At 40.0% G+C, this 14,454-nt stretch overlaps 1 protein-coding gene across 1 annotated transcript in view; it reads left to right on the top strand.

Annotated features, from left to right (window-relative positions):
- LOC110196646 (guanylate cyclase soluble subunit beta-2-like) overlaps positions 1-14,454 on the top strand; it is a 72,030-nt gene that overhangs the window by 42,245 nt on the left and 15,331 nt on the right. The window contains exons 8-13 of the mRNA XM_078146589.1: positions 1,565-1,885; positions 5,737-5,885; positions 6,790-6,936; positions 9,076-9,230; positions 9,869-10,017; positions 13,942-14,037. Coding sequence (XP_078002715.1) covers positions 1,565-1,885; positions 5,737-5,885; positions 6,790-6,936; positions 9,076-9,230; positions 9,869-10,017; positions 13,942-14,037 — 1,017 coding nt within the window. The remainder of the gene's footprint in view (positions 1-1,564; positions 1,886-5,736; positions 5,886-6,789; positions 6,937-9,075; positions 9,231-9,868; positions 10,018-13,941; positions 14,038-14,454) is intronic.

Below are 14,454 nucleotides of genomic sequence, written 5' to 3'. Positions count from 1 at the left end.
AGCTACGGTGCTTCATAGTAGATACTCACTGACTGACTGATTGGGTTGATCAGGTCAAGTTGGTAACTAGAAACAGGAATGAAGTAAAATATTCATTAGTCCATCTAATTATCAACAAAATTTACTTAGCAGGAAAAAAGACATTCAGAACTGGGAAAAGATACTCAACTAAAGATAGAATGTTGATTCAATTACACATAATTCCCTGTCTTTGTGTTGCCCATGGTAGCCTGCTGGTCAACCCTCAGGTTGCTGCTGGAGTTCTTCATGGCTTTTTGTATTTAGGTGAATAGAAAGCCACACAAACAAGTTTAACCTTAATCCCCTCAGTCAACAAAGACTCAAGAATAGTTTGAGGGAAAAAAATAGCCCATCCAACATGGTAGGAGATGCTGATAGATATTTCCACTTTGAACAAAGCAGAGAAATGTCTTAGTGAAAATGATGTTTGAGTAAGATTAGTTGAAAAGCCAAATATATTATTTGCATCAGGAAATACTGGGGTCAGAGAGGCTGGCTTTAGAGTTGTTGTAAAAACTCATGTGAGAGACAATGCAGGTCTGGACCAGCCAGTGGAAATGCAAAGGAAGACACAGTTATGAGAAATGTTTTGAAGGAAGAAGTGAAAATACTTGGTGATTGACAGGATATCAGAGGTAAAGGAGAAGTTAAAAATTATTCCAAAGTATTAAGCCTGAGTGAATAGAAGACTTATTATGTCTTAGCATAGAAAATAGAGTATGGAGAGGGAGGACAATATTTTATTTGAATGTACTGAGTATGATATTTAGCAGAACATGTAAGTGGACATACCCGATAGATAGAAATATGGTCTGGAGTTCAGGTGACAGTGAAGAAGAAAACCAAAATACAATATAAAACATAAATTGAATGTAACCATTTAGCATGGAAGCAAACCTTTAATCATTTCCAAAGAATTCACTGAATTACAAAAGCAGGGTGGTACAATGGAAGTAACATTAGACTTGGGGTCAAAGGACTTGGGTTCAAATCTCAGTTCTGATATTTGTGATCTTAGGTCAGTCACTAAACTGCTTTGGGTCTGTTTTCTCACCTGTATAATGAGGGGATTGGACTTCATGGCTCCTTGGTCCACTTTTAGCTTTAAATTTATTATCCTACAGTGTTCATAATCATTTCCAGGATTTAGAAGTCAAAAGGAACCTTACAGATCTCCTGGTCCAACCTTTTAATTTTTACAGATGAAAAAATGGAGGGCTAGAAAAGTGAAGTGAATTGCCTGAGATCTCATCCGTGCAAGAGTGGAGCTCTGAACCCTGGTCCTATGACTCCCAATATACTTTTTCCTCTGTGTCAGGCTTTCTCTCATCTCTTGACAATCTTGTCATTAAGAAAAGTTTAAATTATGCTCAGGAGCCTTCATTTAATAAATTGGGGAAGTAAATATTATATTTCATAATTATTGCTATAAAATACTTAAAAGGGTCAGTTGCCTGGAAAGCTCACCTTTGTGGTACTCCTCATCTCCCAACAGTAGTGGGCATTTAGTACATTATTGCTTCTTTCTGTTCTATTTTCAAAGGGCAGATGATCTGGATGGAGTCCCTGCAATGCATGATATATCTCTGCTCGCCCAAACTCCGAAGCCTCCAGGAGCTGGAGGAGCGGAACATGCACATCTCTGACATTGCCAGACACGATACCACCAGGGATCTTATACTTCTGAACCAGCAGAGATTGGCTGAAATTGAATTGTCTAACCAGCTTGAGAGAAAGAAAGAAGAGCTCCGGATCCTCTCCAAACATTTAGCTATAGAAAAGAAGAAAACGGAAACATTGTTGTATGCAATGCTTCCTGAGCATATAGCAAACCAGCTGAAAGAAGGCAAAAAGGTAGCAGCAGGTACTGAATTTGATTCATCTCATGCAAGGACTTAGGGTTAGAGTTGGAAGCTTACTCTATCACTGACTGGTCATGAGTGGCACCGTATTGATGTTTCAATTTCCTTCTTTGTTGAATAGAAAATGACATAATTGCTCCAAATTTAACTCAGGGAGAATCTGGGTGGGCAAGTTATTCCTGGATGGTGAAGGCCTTTGATATTTGTCATAAATAATCTCACTTTTAACCCTCAAGTATTTATTTCCCCTTGGAAATAACTGCAATGAGGGTACTACCACCAAGTGAGCACAGTGCCTTATTTATGGCCTCATGACTCAAGCATTCAGATTTTAACATGAGTAACTAGGAGAAAGGAATTAGGATGATTGCCCAGTCTTTTCTTTTTTTTTTCCCTCCAAACATGGACCTCCTTATTAAAACAGATAAGATTAATATTGTGATAGGATTTTAATCTGAAGGGGATTTTAAAGATCATCTAGTTCAATCTTCTCATTTTACAAATGGGGAAACCAAGGTCCAGAGGGTACCTGAGCTCATGGAGGTAGGAAGGACCATACTCAGAATTTAAATCCAGATCTTTTGTCTCCAAATTCCCTGTTCTTTACATGATACCACACTGCCTCTCGTATCACTAAACTACAAATTCAGAGTATTAAAAATGATGCTTTAATAGAATAAGTTTTACTGAAGTAAATAACAAGGTAGAATCTTTTCTCACTAAACTTTCACTCTTTTCAAGACAATGTTTCCTAGTGGAAACAACATTGAATGTGGATCTAGAGGTCCTGGGTACCACTAAATTCCTCATGATGATGGGTAGGTCATTTAGCTTCTCTGAGTCTCAGATTCCTCAACTGTAAATTGAAGAGGTCAGATTAGATAAAACTCTAGGGTTTGTTCCAACTTACAACTATGATTCTTAAGGAAACTTTTCCATCTTTATTTCTCTTCACCTACTTAATTTGATGTCAATGAGGAGGTATAATAATATAGGGTCATCAATTTAGAGTTGGGCATCATAAAAAAATACTATGGGGAAGTTCAATAATAATAATAATATAATACAAAGTATTTAACATGTCTGCTGAATTGAACTGAATCAGAAGTATCCATGGCAGTGTAACCCAAGTCATAAAGCTAATTGGTATGAGAATCTTTCCTCACTGGTGTAGATCAATACTCCATGCCTACATGGCATAGTGTAGAGTTGGAGAGAAGAGAGAGAAAAATCTCTTCAGTCTTGTCTGTTTCTTTAAGTCTCAGCCTTTTCAGGCTCTACCATCCCTTTGATTACTTCTGGCCTCCAGCTTTGAGAGATGAATGATGTTAAGCCTTGATTAATCCAACTTCAGATTGCTGAAAGGAGAGTAAGACTGTAGGAAGAAAATGACATGAGAGGAGTTGGCAGGCTCCATCATGTCCTTACCCCCATGTTGCTACACTAGAAATTTCAGGATATCTCCCCTTGAGTGAGATCTAGAACTCTCTCTCTTGATTGAACTAAGTTATTCTGCACCCAAATCTCCTTCATTCCGTATTGTCTGGCATATAATCTCCAATTTATACTTTCTCTGATTTTTGTTTTGCTATCAATGTAGATAAATAAGTATCTTTGCTAGTTGCTATTTTGTGGTGGAAATGGTATTTGGGAAGGAAGTCAAGACTTGGATATAAAGCTTGAGGTCCTCCTTTCCTCTTTGATGAATAATGATCCAAAGTTTATTTCGAACTTGAAAATTGTATCTTTTAACTAACAATATTTAAGAGATAAGACAGATATATTTGTATGCCCCTCTCTCTGAGAAGAGAAGAGTGGTCAGCTTCTGGCCCCAACTTCCTGCTTCCCCAAAGTCTCCTTTAGAGAAGGGTGGGAAGAGAAGAGGCTAGAGATGTCTATTCTGCCTCCCTTAGAAACACACAAAAACATTCTCATGCTACATTCAGGAGCATTCCAGTAGTCTATTTGGAAAGAGATCTGAAATGACCCCTCATCTCCATTTCTATTCAAAATCCCTTAGCCGGGTCTCATGTGAACTGAAATTGGCATCCAATCAGGACTTAGTAACTCGAGAGGCAATATAGTGTGGTGGAAAGAGCATGACTAGAATCAGAAGTTCTGGGTTCTAATCTCACCTCTGATTCTTACTACCTATGTAAACTCAGGCAAGTCACTTAACTTTCCTGGGCCTCAGCTTCTTTTTCTGTAAAAAAGAAGGGTTGAAGTGTAGATGACCTCTGAGGATAGCCTCCATTCCTACTCTAGATTTATGATCCTATTAACTCTTATCACTTGCTTCTCACAGTTACAAAAATCTCAAATTAGAAAAGAAATGTTTCAAAAAGGCCAGTAGCTTTTCTAAAACAAACCATTTTTAAAAATCCAATATTTTAATAGAAAACTGGGTTTTTAGATCAATGTTTAAGGTGGTTCTCTCAGAAGTTCATTAGCTCTTTCAGGCCTTGGATGACATTGAGTTGAGACCTTTGGAGAGATGTGAGAGGCAGTGGACAGAGAGCCAGACTCAGGGCCAGGAAGACCTGCCTCCAAGTGCCACTTCATATATGGGCTATGTAACCCTGGGCAAGTGCCTCATATTCTCTGTGCTCTAGTGTCTAGACAACTCTCTAAGACTGTAATTTGCATTGGTAGCAGAGTTTCCTTCTCTAGTTCTCTATATTGATGAAATCACAGGTCTATTTCCTACTGCATCTTTGAAGGGAAGGATCAATAGAAATCTAATAAACAAATATATGTAGAATTAAACAAATATGTAGAAATAATAAATTTAATAAAAATATATGTAGAATTAATTTGGACATTAAATAGTACCTTCTTGACTTGAAAGGGTCAAAAACCATACCATACACATAAAAGTTTGTTAATCTCAGCTCAGTAAGGGAAAACTTTTGGGAACAATGGTATTGACAAGTAAAACATACAGTAATATTTCTGTGGCTGCTGATGTATTCTAGTGACATAGTTAGCTGTTAGAAACTTTATTATTAGAGGTACTTATAACATAATGGGCACAGGGATATATTAATACTTAGAGATTCTTTTCTCAATGCTCTTGAAAGTACTTCCTTTCTGCCCTTTGGGCAAAGCGGGCAGAGGTTACATGACCCTCCAACCAGTTTGGGGAGCCATCTTGCATTCTTAGCATGATCCTCTGTTTCAAAATGTGCCCTGTGCTGCACTCTCTTTGTTCCCAGGTGACTGGAGTATGTGACCCTCTGGAGAGCAGCTCTCCCTTCAGCCAAGCCTAAGCATTGTCCCACACATCTAAGTCATCACCAGTGTCGCCATTACTACTTCTTCATTTGTTTCCTCCTTCTTCTTCCCTTCCCCACACTCTTCTACTTTCAGCTCCTTTTTTCCTCCTAGGCAGCTATGTGGTACAGAGAAAAGAGTGCTTGGCCTGGAATTAAGAAGACCTGAGTTCAAATCTAACCTCAGATACTTATTAGCTATTAGTCACATTAGCTATGTGACCCTGGGCAAATCATTTAACCTGTTTCCCCCAGTTTCCTCAACTGTAAAATGGGGATAATAATAGCACTTATCTCCTGTGGTTGAAGTAATGAGATAATATTTGTTAAGTACTTGGCACAGTGCCTCACACACAGTAGGCACTTAATAAATGCTTGTTTCTTCCTCTTCATCATTTTCTTCTTCCTCATTCTCCTTCTACTCTCCTCTGCCCTCATGAAACCACTAATGCTTGATCCAAGTAGACTTTGTTAAAAAGAATTGTATTCCAAGAGAATTTAACTAATGCCTTAATATTGGAATATTTAACCATTGTACCACTATTCAGACATTGATACCTAATATCCAATTTCTGTTGCAGGAGAATTTAAAACATGCACCATTCTTTTCAGTGATGTGGTGACATTTACCAATATATGTGCTGCCTGTGAGCCTATCCAAATAGTGAATATGTTGAACTCAATGTACTCAAAATTTGACCGGTTAACCAATGTCCATGATGTCTACAAAGTAAGATTTTGCATACCAAGTAGTAGATTTTAAAATTCCATAAAATTCATTTTTGTTGTATAATGTATGTAGTTTACCATGAGTTTCCCTTGGCCATCCTTTATTCTCTTTTTTTCATTCTTTCCTTCTCTTCTGTTTCCTTCTCTTCCCCCCTTTTTTTAAAAATTGGATGAGGATATTTCACTCTATCAACAGAATCATAAGTAGGACAGCACAACCAGGGTTTTGCCTAAGTGTGCCAAAATTTAGGGGACACAAAAAATTAACACACGTGCTTCTTCCAAATTATTTAGTTGCTAACTAGGAGCCTAGCATCTAGTTGGCAAAAATAATTTGTTAAAATAGGAAACTACTAATCACCAGCGTTGTTCATAATATCTATCTATGAATCACTATAACACCCAATTCCCCATTCTTAATAACTGAAATAATCTTGAATTACAAAGTTGATTTGGAGGGCTATTTATTATTGTTTTCACTGGGTACTAAAATGATTAGTTATGACTCTCAGTCAGGATCCCCTTTTGGAGACCTAAGAAAAGCACATCACTCAAATGTAATTCTTGTGCCTTGGAAGAGTTAAAGAGCCTCCTAGAAGAGACCACTTTAATCTCAGAGAGCGTTCTCTTCCTCCTCCAGTTTAGCAGAAGGTCCACTCCCCATAATTTGCTATTCAATGTAGAGCACCATATGGCCACACCAGGAAATTCATTTTCTCCAAGATTTGTTCCCAGTGAAAAGCAGAATGGCCTTGTTGGCTCTCCATATCCTTTGCACCTCCCCTTCAGCAAAGAGTCACAAATTGTCACTTGGTCCTTGGTACCAATACAAGGGAAAATGGTGAAATATGCGAGCTGTCTTTTGTGAAAAACAGAAGCTGACCAGGCTCCCTTTTCCCTCCCAGGTGGAGACGATAGGCGATGCATACATGGTGGTTGGTGGGGTGCCAGTGCCTGTGGAAAACCATGCTCAGAGAGTCGCTAATTTTGCCCTGGGGATGAGAATTTCTGCAAGAGAAGTGATGAATCCTGTCACCAGAGAGCCCATCCAGGTACCAAGCAGATGAGTGCTCAGCATGATGGGAAGCATTCCATGACAGCATTGCATTTCCTTCGTTGGTGCACAGGCAGGTCTTGAAACGGTGTGATTTGTTCAGACTACCCCTCTCTTTGGAGCACGCTCCCAAATAACAGAGAAATTAGCAGGTTGCTGGCCCAAATTCACCACAACTTAAATTAGGTTCTTGGAAGTGACTGGAGAATATTTAGATCTCTGTGTAACTCCACTGCAAGAATCCTATTTCCTGTAAACAAGGGCAGAATCGAAGAGCTCTGTTCTTTTTTCTTATTTGGAGATATGTAGGGCTTATTTCTCATAGGATCATAGATTTAGAACTAGGAAGGACATTGGGGGTCATTTAGTCTAATCCTTTCATTTTGCAGATGAGGAAATTGAGGCCCAGAGAGGTAAAATTGCTTGTCCTTGGTTACATGGCTAGTATCAAGAAGTTCTATCCACCGTACCATAAGCCATGTCCTTTCTACTTCATGTTTTAGAGCATACATTTACTTTATTTTATTCATGGGTTGATCATATTTACTAAAAAAAAAAATCAATATTTCCCTTTTGTGGAGGATGTGCATTGCTCAGGAAGCAGTGCGGCCCAATGGAGAGAGCACCAAATTTGGAGTCGCAGGACCTGAGTTCAATCTGCAGTTCTGCTACTTACTATACATGTTACATTCAACGAGTTTCTTCACCATTCTGGGCCTCAGTTTCCACACCTGTAAAGTGATGCAGTTGGACTACATGACCTCTGAAGTCTCTCACAGATCAAGATTTATAATCTTCAGTTCTGGCCTGACACAGGAAGCTGGCAGCAGCCAAAGGGACCAGAGATAGTAATGTAGTAAGAAAGTCAGATGACCTCGCTGCTACCACTTGGTCACTAATGGAAACATCTGCTCAGCTTTTTCATAGTGCTAGACAGGAAGGTTATGGAAATGACGACATCAGCACACAGCACAATAGATTCTAGAGCAGGAATAGAGACCACTGAAGGTTTTTGGGGATTGAGCATGGCTATAGAATTCAATCATTGTGCTTCCTGTCCTAAATGGAAGATATTCAAATCTCTCTCTCAGGCATACTACTTGTATGGCTCTGAGCAAATCAGTTACCTTCTCCAGGACCCAGTTTCCTCATCTGTAATTTGAGGGGGTTAGACTTGTTGACCTCTAAGATTCATTTCAGCTCTAAATCCCCGAATCTTCCAGGGTTTGAGTTCTGCTGGCACAACTTCCGAGAGTGCAGAATCACCAGTGCACCAGAGTGTACTTGAGGGAGGATTTTTTGTGGCTATAGACAAACATAAGCCAAATAATCTTAGTTGAAATGAAACACAGAGGTCAGAGGCAATTTGAGGGAAAGGCAAGGATAGATAAACAGAGCTGAAATCAGAGCCCTGGATTTTAGAAGAAAAACAGTTGAAAGAGTGCAGACATGTATAGCAAGGCCTGACACAAAGACATTCTTACCAGTCCTTATGAGGCCATACATTTCTGGCCAGGAGCCTGCCATTCTTGTATTTTAAGCTATGAACCAAAAATCCAAATTCTATTTTTGGTACCAACTTCTTAACTAGCTATTCACTTCCTAAACCTGCTATTCTCTTTAAAGTCTTTGCCTTCAAGTTGTAGTATCAAAGAAAGGAAGGAACAAAGGGAGGGAGGAATCAAAAGAGGAAAGAAGAAAATTCAGATGCTCTCAACTTAATACATCAAATATTTATTAAGCACCTACTATGTGCTATTTACTATACTACATGCCAAAAATACAAATACAAAAGAAAAACAGTCCTTGTCCCCAAGGAACTTACATTCTACATGTAGATGTCACATCTTGTGGAAGTAGGCAGGCTGCTAAGTCCTCCCCTACAGAGAATTCCTGATTTTTCAGTGATTATCCAATCAGTCAATAAACATTATTAAGCACCTCTTTTGTGCCTTTACTGAATGACTTTGATGTATCAGTCATTGTGCAAAGTGCTGTAGTGGTTATGAAGATATATAAAACAAATTATTTGTCCTTGATAAGTTTATAATCTCATAGTGGGGACAAAAACTAATTCACAAAGTTTAAGTGTCTAATATTAGGTAATTTGTGATTAAATAGATTCTTCTCTTTCTAGATCAGGGTAGGGATCCACACAGGACCAGTTTTGGCTGGAGTTGTGGGTGACAAGATGCCCCGATACTGTTTGTTTGGAGATACAGTGAACACAGCTTCCAGGATGGAGAGCCATGGGCTTCCCAACAAAGTACACCTCAGCCCCGCTGCATACAGGTAGCCATTCATCCCTTCCTTCATTCTTCCAATAAACCTGAGTAAAGCACAGTCCCTGTCCTCAAGGGGTTTATAGAATTACAAAGAAGATAACATACTCTGTCCTTATCCTGTAACTGTATCTTTCTTGGAGCCAGCAATATTATATCTAACATGTTTAATGAAACATCTACTTCAAACTCCGATAAGGCAGAGGAAAGGGATGGAGAGATTTGAAAGCATCAAACAAGTTCTGATGTCAGCATAACCATATACAGTAATGGTATGTTCAGACATGATTTCATGCCCTTATGTGTTGCATCGGTGATTTCTCTTTCAATAGAGGGGGGATTGTTTAAAAGAAGGATCCAGCTTTGAGGCAGAAAGTGGTCAGGAAGAGAGGATTAGTAGGAAGCCACTTGTAGTACCCTCCTCCATCACTCTGTGTTGTGATGGGAACAACAGGGTTGTTCTCAAGGATGAGATTCCTGTCCTCTCTCCACCTCTCCTTTGGGCCCTTTGGTAAGAGGGATGTGTAATTTGGCATATGCCACGGATTCCAAGGCATCTCCTGCCTGACAATCCTTTACACTTGTGCCATGGCCCAACCTGCACATCTGATGGCTTTGATGCATAATGGACTTCTTTATTTTTTATAGTGCTCTGGAAAATCATGGGTTTGAGATCGTTGAGAGGGGTGAAATTGAAGTGAAAGGGAAAGGGAAGATGACCACCTATTTCCTGATTCAGAATTTGCAGGTCACAGAAAATGAGATCATGGGGAGAACTGAAAACCTTGAAAATAAAGGTAAGAAAACTATGTAAGCAGCACTATCCATTAGCAGACAAGTGCTAATCTTTTGTCTATGAGCAGTTCCAATGATATTTACTCTGTGTACATGTGTTTACATAGACTACACATGTAATTACTCCATCACTCATTATTTCAACTTCTTGGGTGGTCCAGCAGAAAAAGTACTGAGTCTGGAGCAGCCAGATGGAGGCATAGTACCCACAGCACTAGCCCTGGCATGAGGAAAACCTGCGTTCAAATGTGACCTCACACACTTACTAGCTGTGCGACTCTAGTCAAGTCACTTAACTTCTACCTGCCTCACTTTCCTCATCTGTAAATGGGGATAATAATAGCAGCCACTTGCCAGGGTTGTTGTGAGGATCAAATGAGATAATAATTGTAAAGTGCTTAACACAGTGCCTGGCACATAGTAAGCACTATATAAATGATAGCTATTATTATTATTTTGTAGTCAGAGGAGCTGGGTGCAAATCCTACCTCTGGTGCTGACTACCTCTTAATCTTAGGTGAGTCACTTAATGTTCCTAGGTCTCAGTTTCCTCATTTGCAAAACAATTTGAAAAAGATGAGGCAGGACTAGATGTCCTCTGAGGTCCCTTCCAAAAGCTCTAGATCTATGATCCTATGACTCTTTTACCTTGAAAAAAGTTTTATAAGGTGTGGACTAGCTCTGTTGTCCCCAAAATTCTCTGTTATCTGGTAAAGAGTTATACTATTGCAATATAATTACATAATATAATATTATATAATATTAAAATTATATAGCATGATGAAGTAATATTATATAATATAATATAATATAAAGTAATATATAACATAATATGATATAATGTAATGTATGCTATAATGTAATATAATGTAATAGATAATATCATGTAATATAATATAAAGTGCTACCCCATTGACCTCAGGGAACTTTGTTGTAGTTAAACCTTTCTGAACTGGTGCAGCTAACCAGGGGGATAAACTGATTACTTCAGACAAGCCTGAATCTTTAGCCAGTAGAAGAAGCTAATAAAAAGCCATCTCTCTGTGTACAGGTTCCTTATTTAAGTCATTAATATATTCAGTCTCTGGCAACTTTTCCCCCAGAAATGCTCTGGGGTTTAGCCCAAATATTAGCAAAATGAGCAGAACTTCTTATATTTGTTGTTTTTAAAGGGAGGCCACTCCACATAAGGGAAGGATGAAGTACCATTTTAGACTTGCAGGGGTCTCTCCAAAGCTCTGTGTTTCTTTTAAGTGTGCCACCACCTTTCTGGTCTCCTAAGTTCCCCTTGGTATCTTCCTTAGCTTTCCTCCCTCCCATGACACCTATATCCAATCAGTTGTCAGTAAGGTTCAAATGAGATAGCCCAGGGCTTGTCCATACCAAACCCAACACTCCAGTGTCTTGGTCACATTAATCTCGTTCAGTGAGAGCTTGTTCATCCTTTGCTCTCACAAAGGACCAATGACATCAGGAGGGTGATGTCTTGACTTGCAAGTGAATTGGATCTTAGTGAGGCATCACTAAGTCATCAGCCTCCCTCTCTCATCCAGCATCATCTGAGTCCCGCGGCAAGACATAAATCAGGATGACTAGAGATGACCCCAGATGCAGTGAGGTATTGAGGCACAAGGGAAAAAGCATTGGCTCTGGCTTCAGATCCCACTTCTCATGTTTGTTCCTTATTCTTCATCTGCAAAATGATCAGGGCAGCAGATTAGATGGAGTCTGGGGTCTGTTCCGGCTCTAGAACCATGTGACCCCAGGATCTAAACAAGCAAGAGAGACTCAAGTCATAGGATTGAGAGCTGGAAGGGCCATTAGAAATGATCTTATCCAGAGGTTCTTAATCTGAGGTCTGTGAACTTTTTTTTTTAATATTTTGATAACTGTTTTTTAGTATAACTGGTTCTACTGTAATCCTATTAAGCATCTGACACCAAATTTGAACACAGGTCTTCCAACTCCAGGCCCAACTGTATCCAGAGTGTTACTTAGCTGCCTCATAAAAAGTTCAACAATCCTGAATTGGAAACACACACAGAACCACACCTCTGAATATATACTGGGCTAGGGTGCTTTTCTGAAAGAAGGATATCCCTAACTCAAAACTAGATAGATAAATCAGGTGGCTGAATGAGATATGTGAGAAAAAATAGTAGTAGAGATGGTGGTCTTGTATTAGGATTCATTTAGGCTGGTGCTGCAATGTTCCCTTTCACATTTTTTCCCAATTTTTTTTTCTCACCAAAATTGTGTTGGTTGACCCTAGTTCATGGCCTGGGCTTAGGAGCTGAGCCCTAACTGAAAAACAGTGTCACCCTCCATAGGTTTGCACCTCATTGACACTTCTTCCTTGGGGGAAGAGGAACTGAGATCTCTATCAGGAAGAGAAGGGAGGAGAGGGGGCCAGAGTGGTAATGAGCTCTGCAGGGAGCTCTGGAGCCCATGGAAACCATTTCAGGAGCAGCTAGTAGATGTGAGCTACAAACCTGGGGTGGAATGGGGGGTGATTCCATACCCCAGCACATTATTTAAAGGCTTGGGTGGCGAGATGGGGAGTAGGGGGAAGGAAACACTGGAAACAGACAATGGTTAATGGTCATTGCTGCTTTTCACTTAGCAAGGCAGAGTCTCTTAAAAGTAGGGATATGGGGAGGAAGGACATAAAAGGTATTATATACAACATAATAATAGCCTTTCCAGTGATTTCTCTTTGTTTGAACTGTCTAGGATGTAGGCTTTTCATCTGTAGTCATCAAGTCCTTTCTAGTTCTTTGCATTAATTTTTCTTTGGGGTGGAGTGAAGGTGACATGATGTTAAGGAAATCATTTCAGTGAGCCTTTCTTGTACTCTAGTGAAATCCCTTCCTGAATCAGCAGGACATCTTGAATCAGTCAATACAAGGCTCCCTTTACTGTGTGAGGCAAACACACTAGACTTGGCATCAGAATGCCTTAAATTTAAATCCTGCTTCAAATAGCTGTGATGCCCTGGGCCAGTCATTCTTTCTGAGCTTCAGTTTCCCCATCTGTAAAACAGAGGCGATAATAACAACTACCTTAGAGTGTTGTTATGGAGATGACAGTATGAGATGACGCATATAAAGTGCTTTATAGGCCTTAAAGCTCCGTATAAATGAGCATTCCTATGATTCATCGATGAGCCTCTTGGAGCTCCTACAGCTCTGGATCCCCAAAGCTAGGAGTGACTGCTAAAGAGGTGGCTATGACCCCCGTCCTTAGTAGTCTCACCTTTTCTTAGGCTGCTGCCAAGCTGAGGAAGAGAGAAAATTCCAGCATTCCCTCCCCATTCCTTTTCTCCCATGGGCATGGCCAGTGGGTTGTGCCTAAAAGGTAGATAGAGGGAAAGGAGAAGCAGATAGTCAAGGTACACAGTAGGGCTCATGTTTTATTACCCACAGCATTCCCCTCTTCATTCTCCCGAGTAGGTGCTTTTAAATATCTCCTGTCTTGGAATTTTAAGCATTTTAAAATTAAGTATTTTTATCCAACCCCCAAAGTAACAACCCCTCCATATGCAACCAGGGGTGTGGGAACCTGTGGTCTCAAGGCTACATGTGGCCTTCTAGGTCCTCGGGTGCAACCTTTTGACTGAGTCCAAGTTATACAGAATAAATCCTTTTATTAAAGGGGATTTGTTCTGTGAAGTTTGGATTCAGTCAAAGGGTCACACTTGAGGACCTAGAAGGCCACATGTGGCCTCAGGTTTGCCACCCCTGAAGGCTTATAAGAAATTGAACTGAAGGACAGTTCTAGAGTGGAAGGGTTCTTATGTTTACAGGGAGCCAAAGAAAAGCCTTCCACCTCAACTTTTCAGGCAACTATTTCAGAATCCCTCGCTGTAGACAGAAAGGTTGTATACATTGTCACTTGTTTCTTTACATTTGCTTTTTTTGTAGAAGAAGCAAATGCTCTGGGAATTCAAGACAGCCAGACTGTTGCTGTTGGGAGGTATGAAGACAGTCAGCATCTGCTCCCCAACATTGATGTAGCATATGGTGAGTACACCAAGGATTTCTCTCAAAATATTCCTGGTACTTTATTCCACTTCAGGAAAACCAGCTGATTCAAATTTACAGATCCTGGGGGAGGGAGAAGAGAGAGAGAGAGAGAGAGAGAGAGAGAGAGAGAGAGAGAGAGAGAGAGAGAGAGAGAGAGAGAGAGAGAGAGAGAGAGAGAGAGAGAGAGAGAGAGAGAGAGAGAGAGAGAGAGAGAGAATGGGAACTCATCAGGTGAGACACATAGCCCTTAGCAAGAGCTAGGGCTACTTGGGATCTGATTCATCAGCAAATGAATGTTTTTCATGACTGTTTTTCTACTTCTCCTGGTGTGAGGTCTGTCACCTTTCCTGAAATGGTAAACATGACGATGCTATGCTAGACGTAGGTCCAAAGGAGGGCTCTGATTCTTATACT

The sequence above is a fragment of the Phascolarctos cinereus genome, unplaced genomic scaffold (assembly GCF_003287225.1).
Source record: "Phascolarctos cinereus isolate Bilbo 61053 unplaced genomic scaffold, phaCin_HiC Scaffold_726;HRSCAF=1367, whole genome shotgun sequence".
NCBI lineage: Eukaryota > Metazoa > Chordata > Mammalia > Diprotodontia > Phascolarctidae > Phascolarctos > Phascolarctos cinereus.
This window is presented reverse-complemented; position numbering and strand designations above follow the sequence as displayed.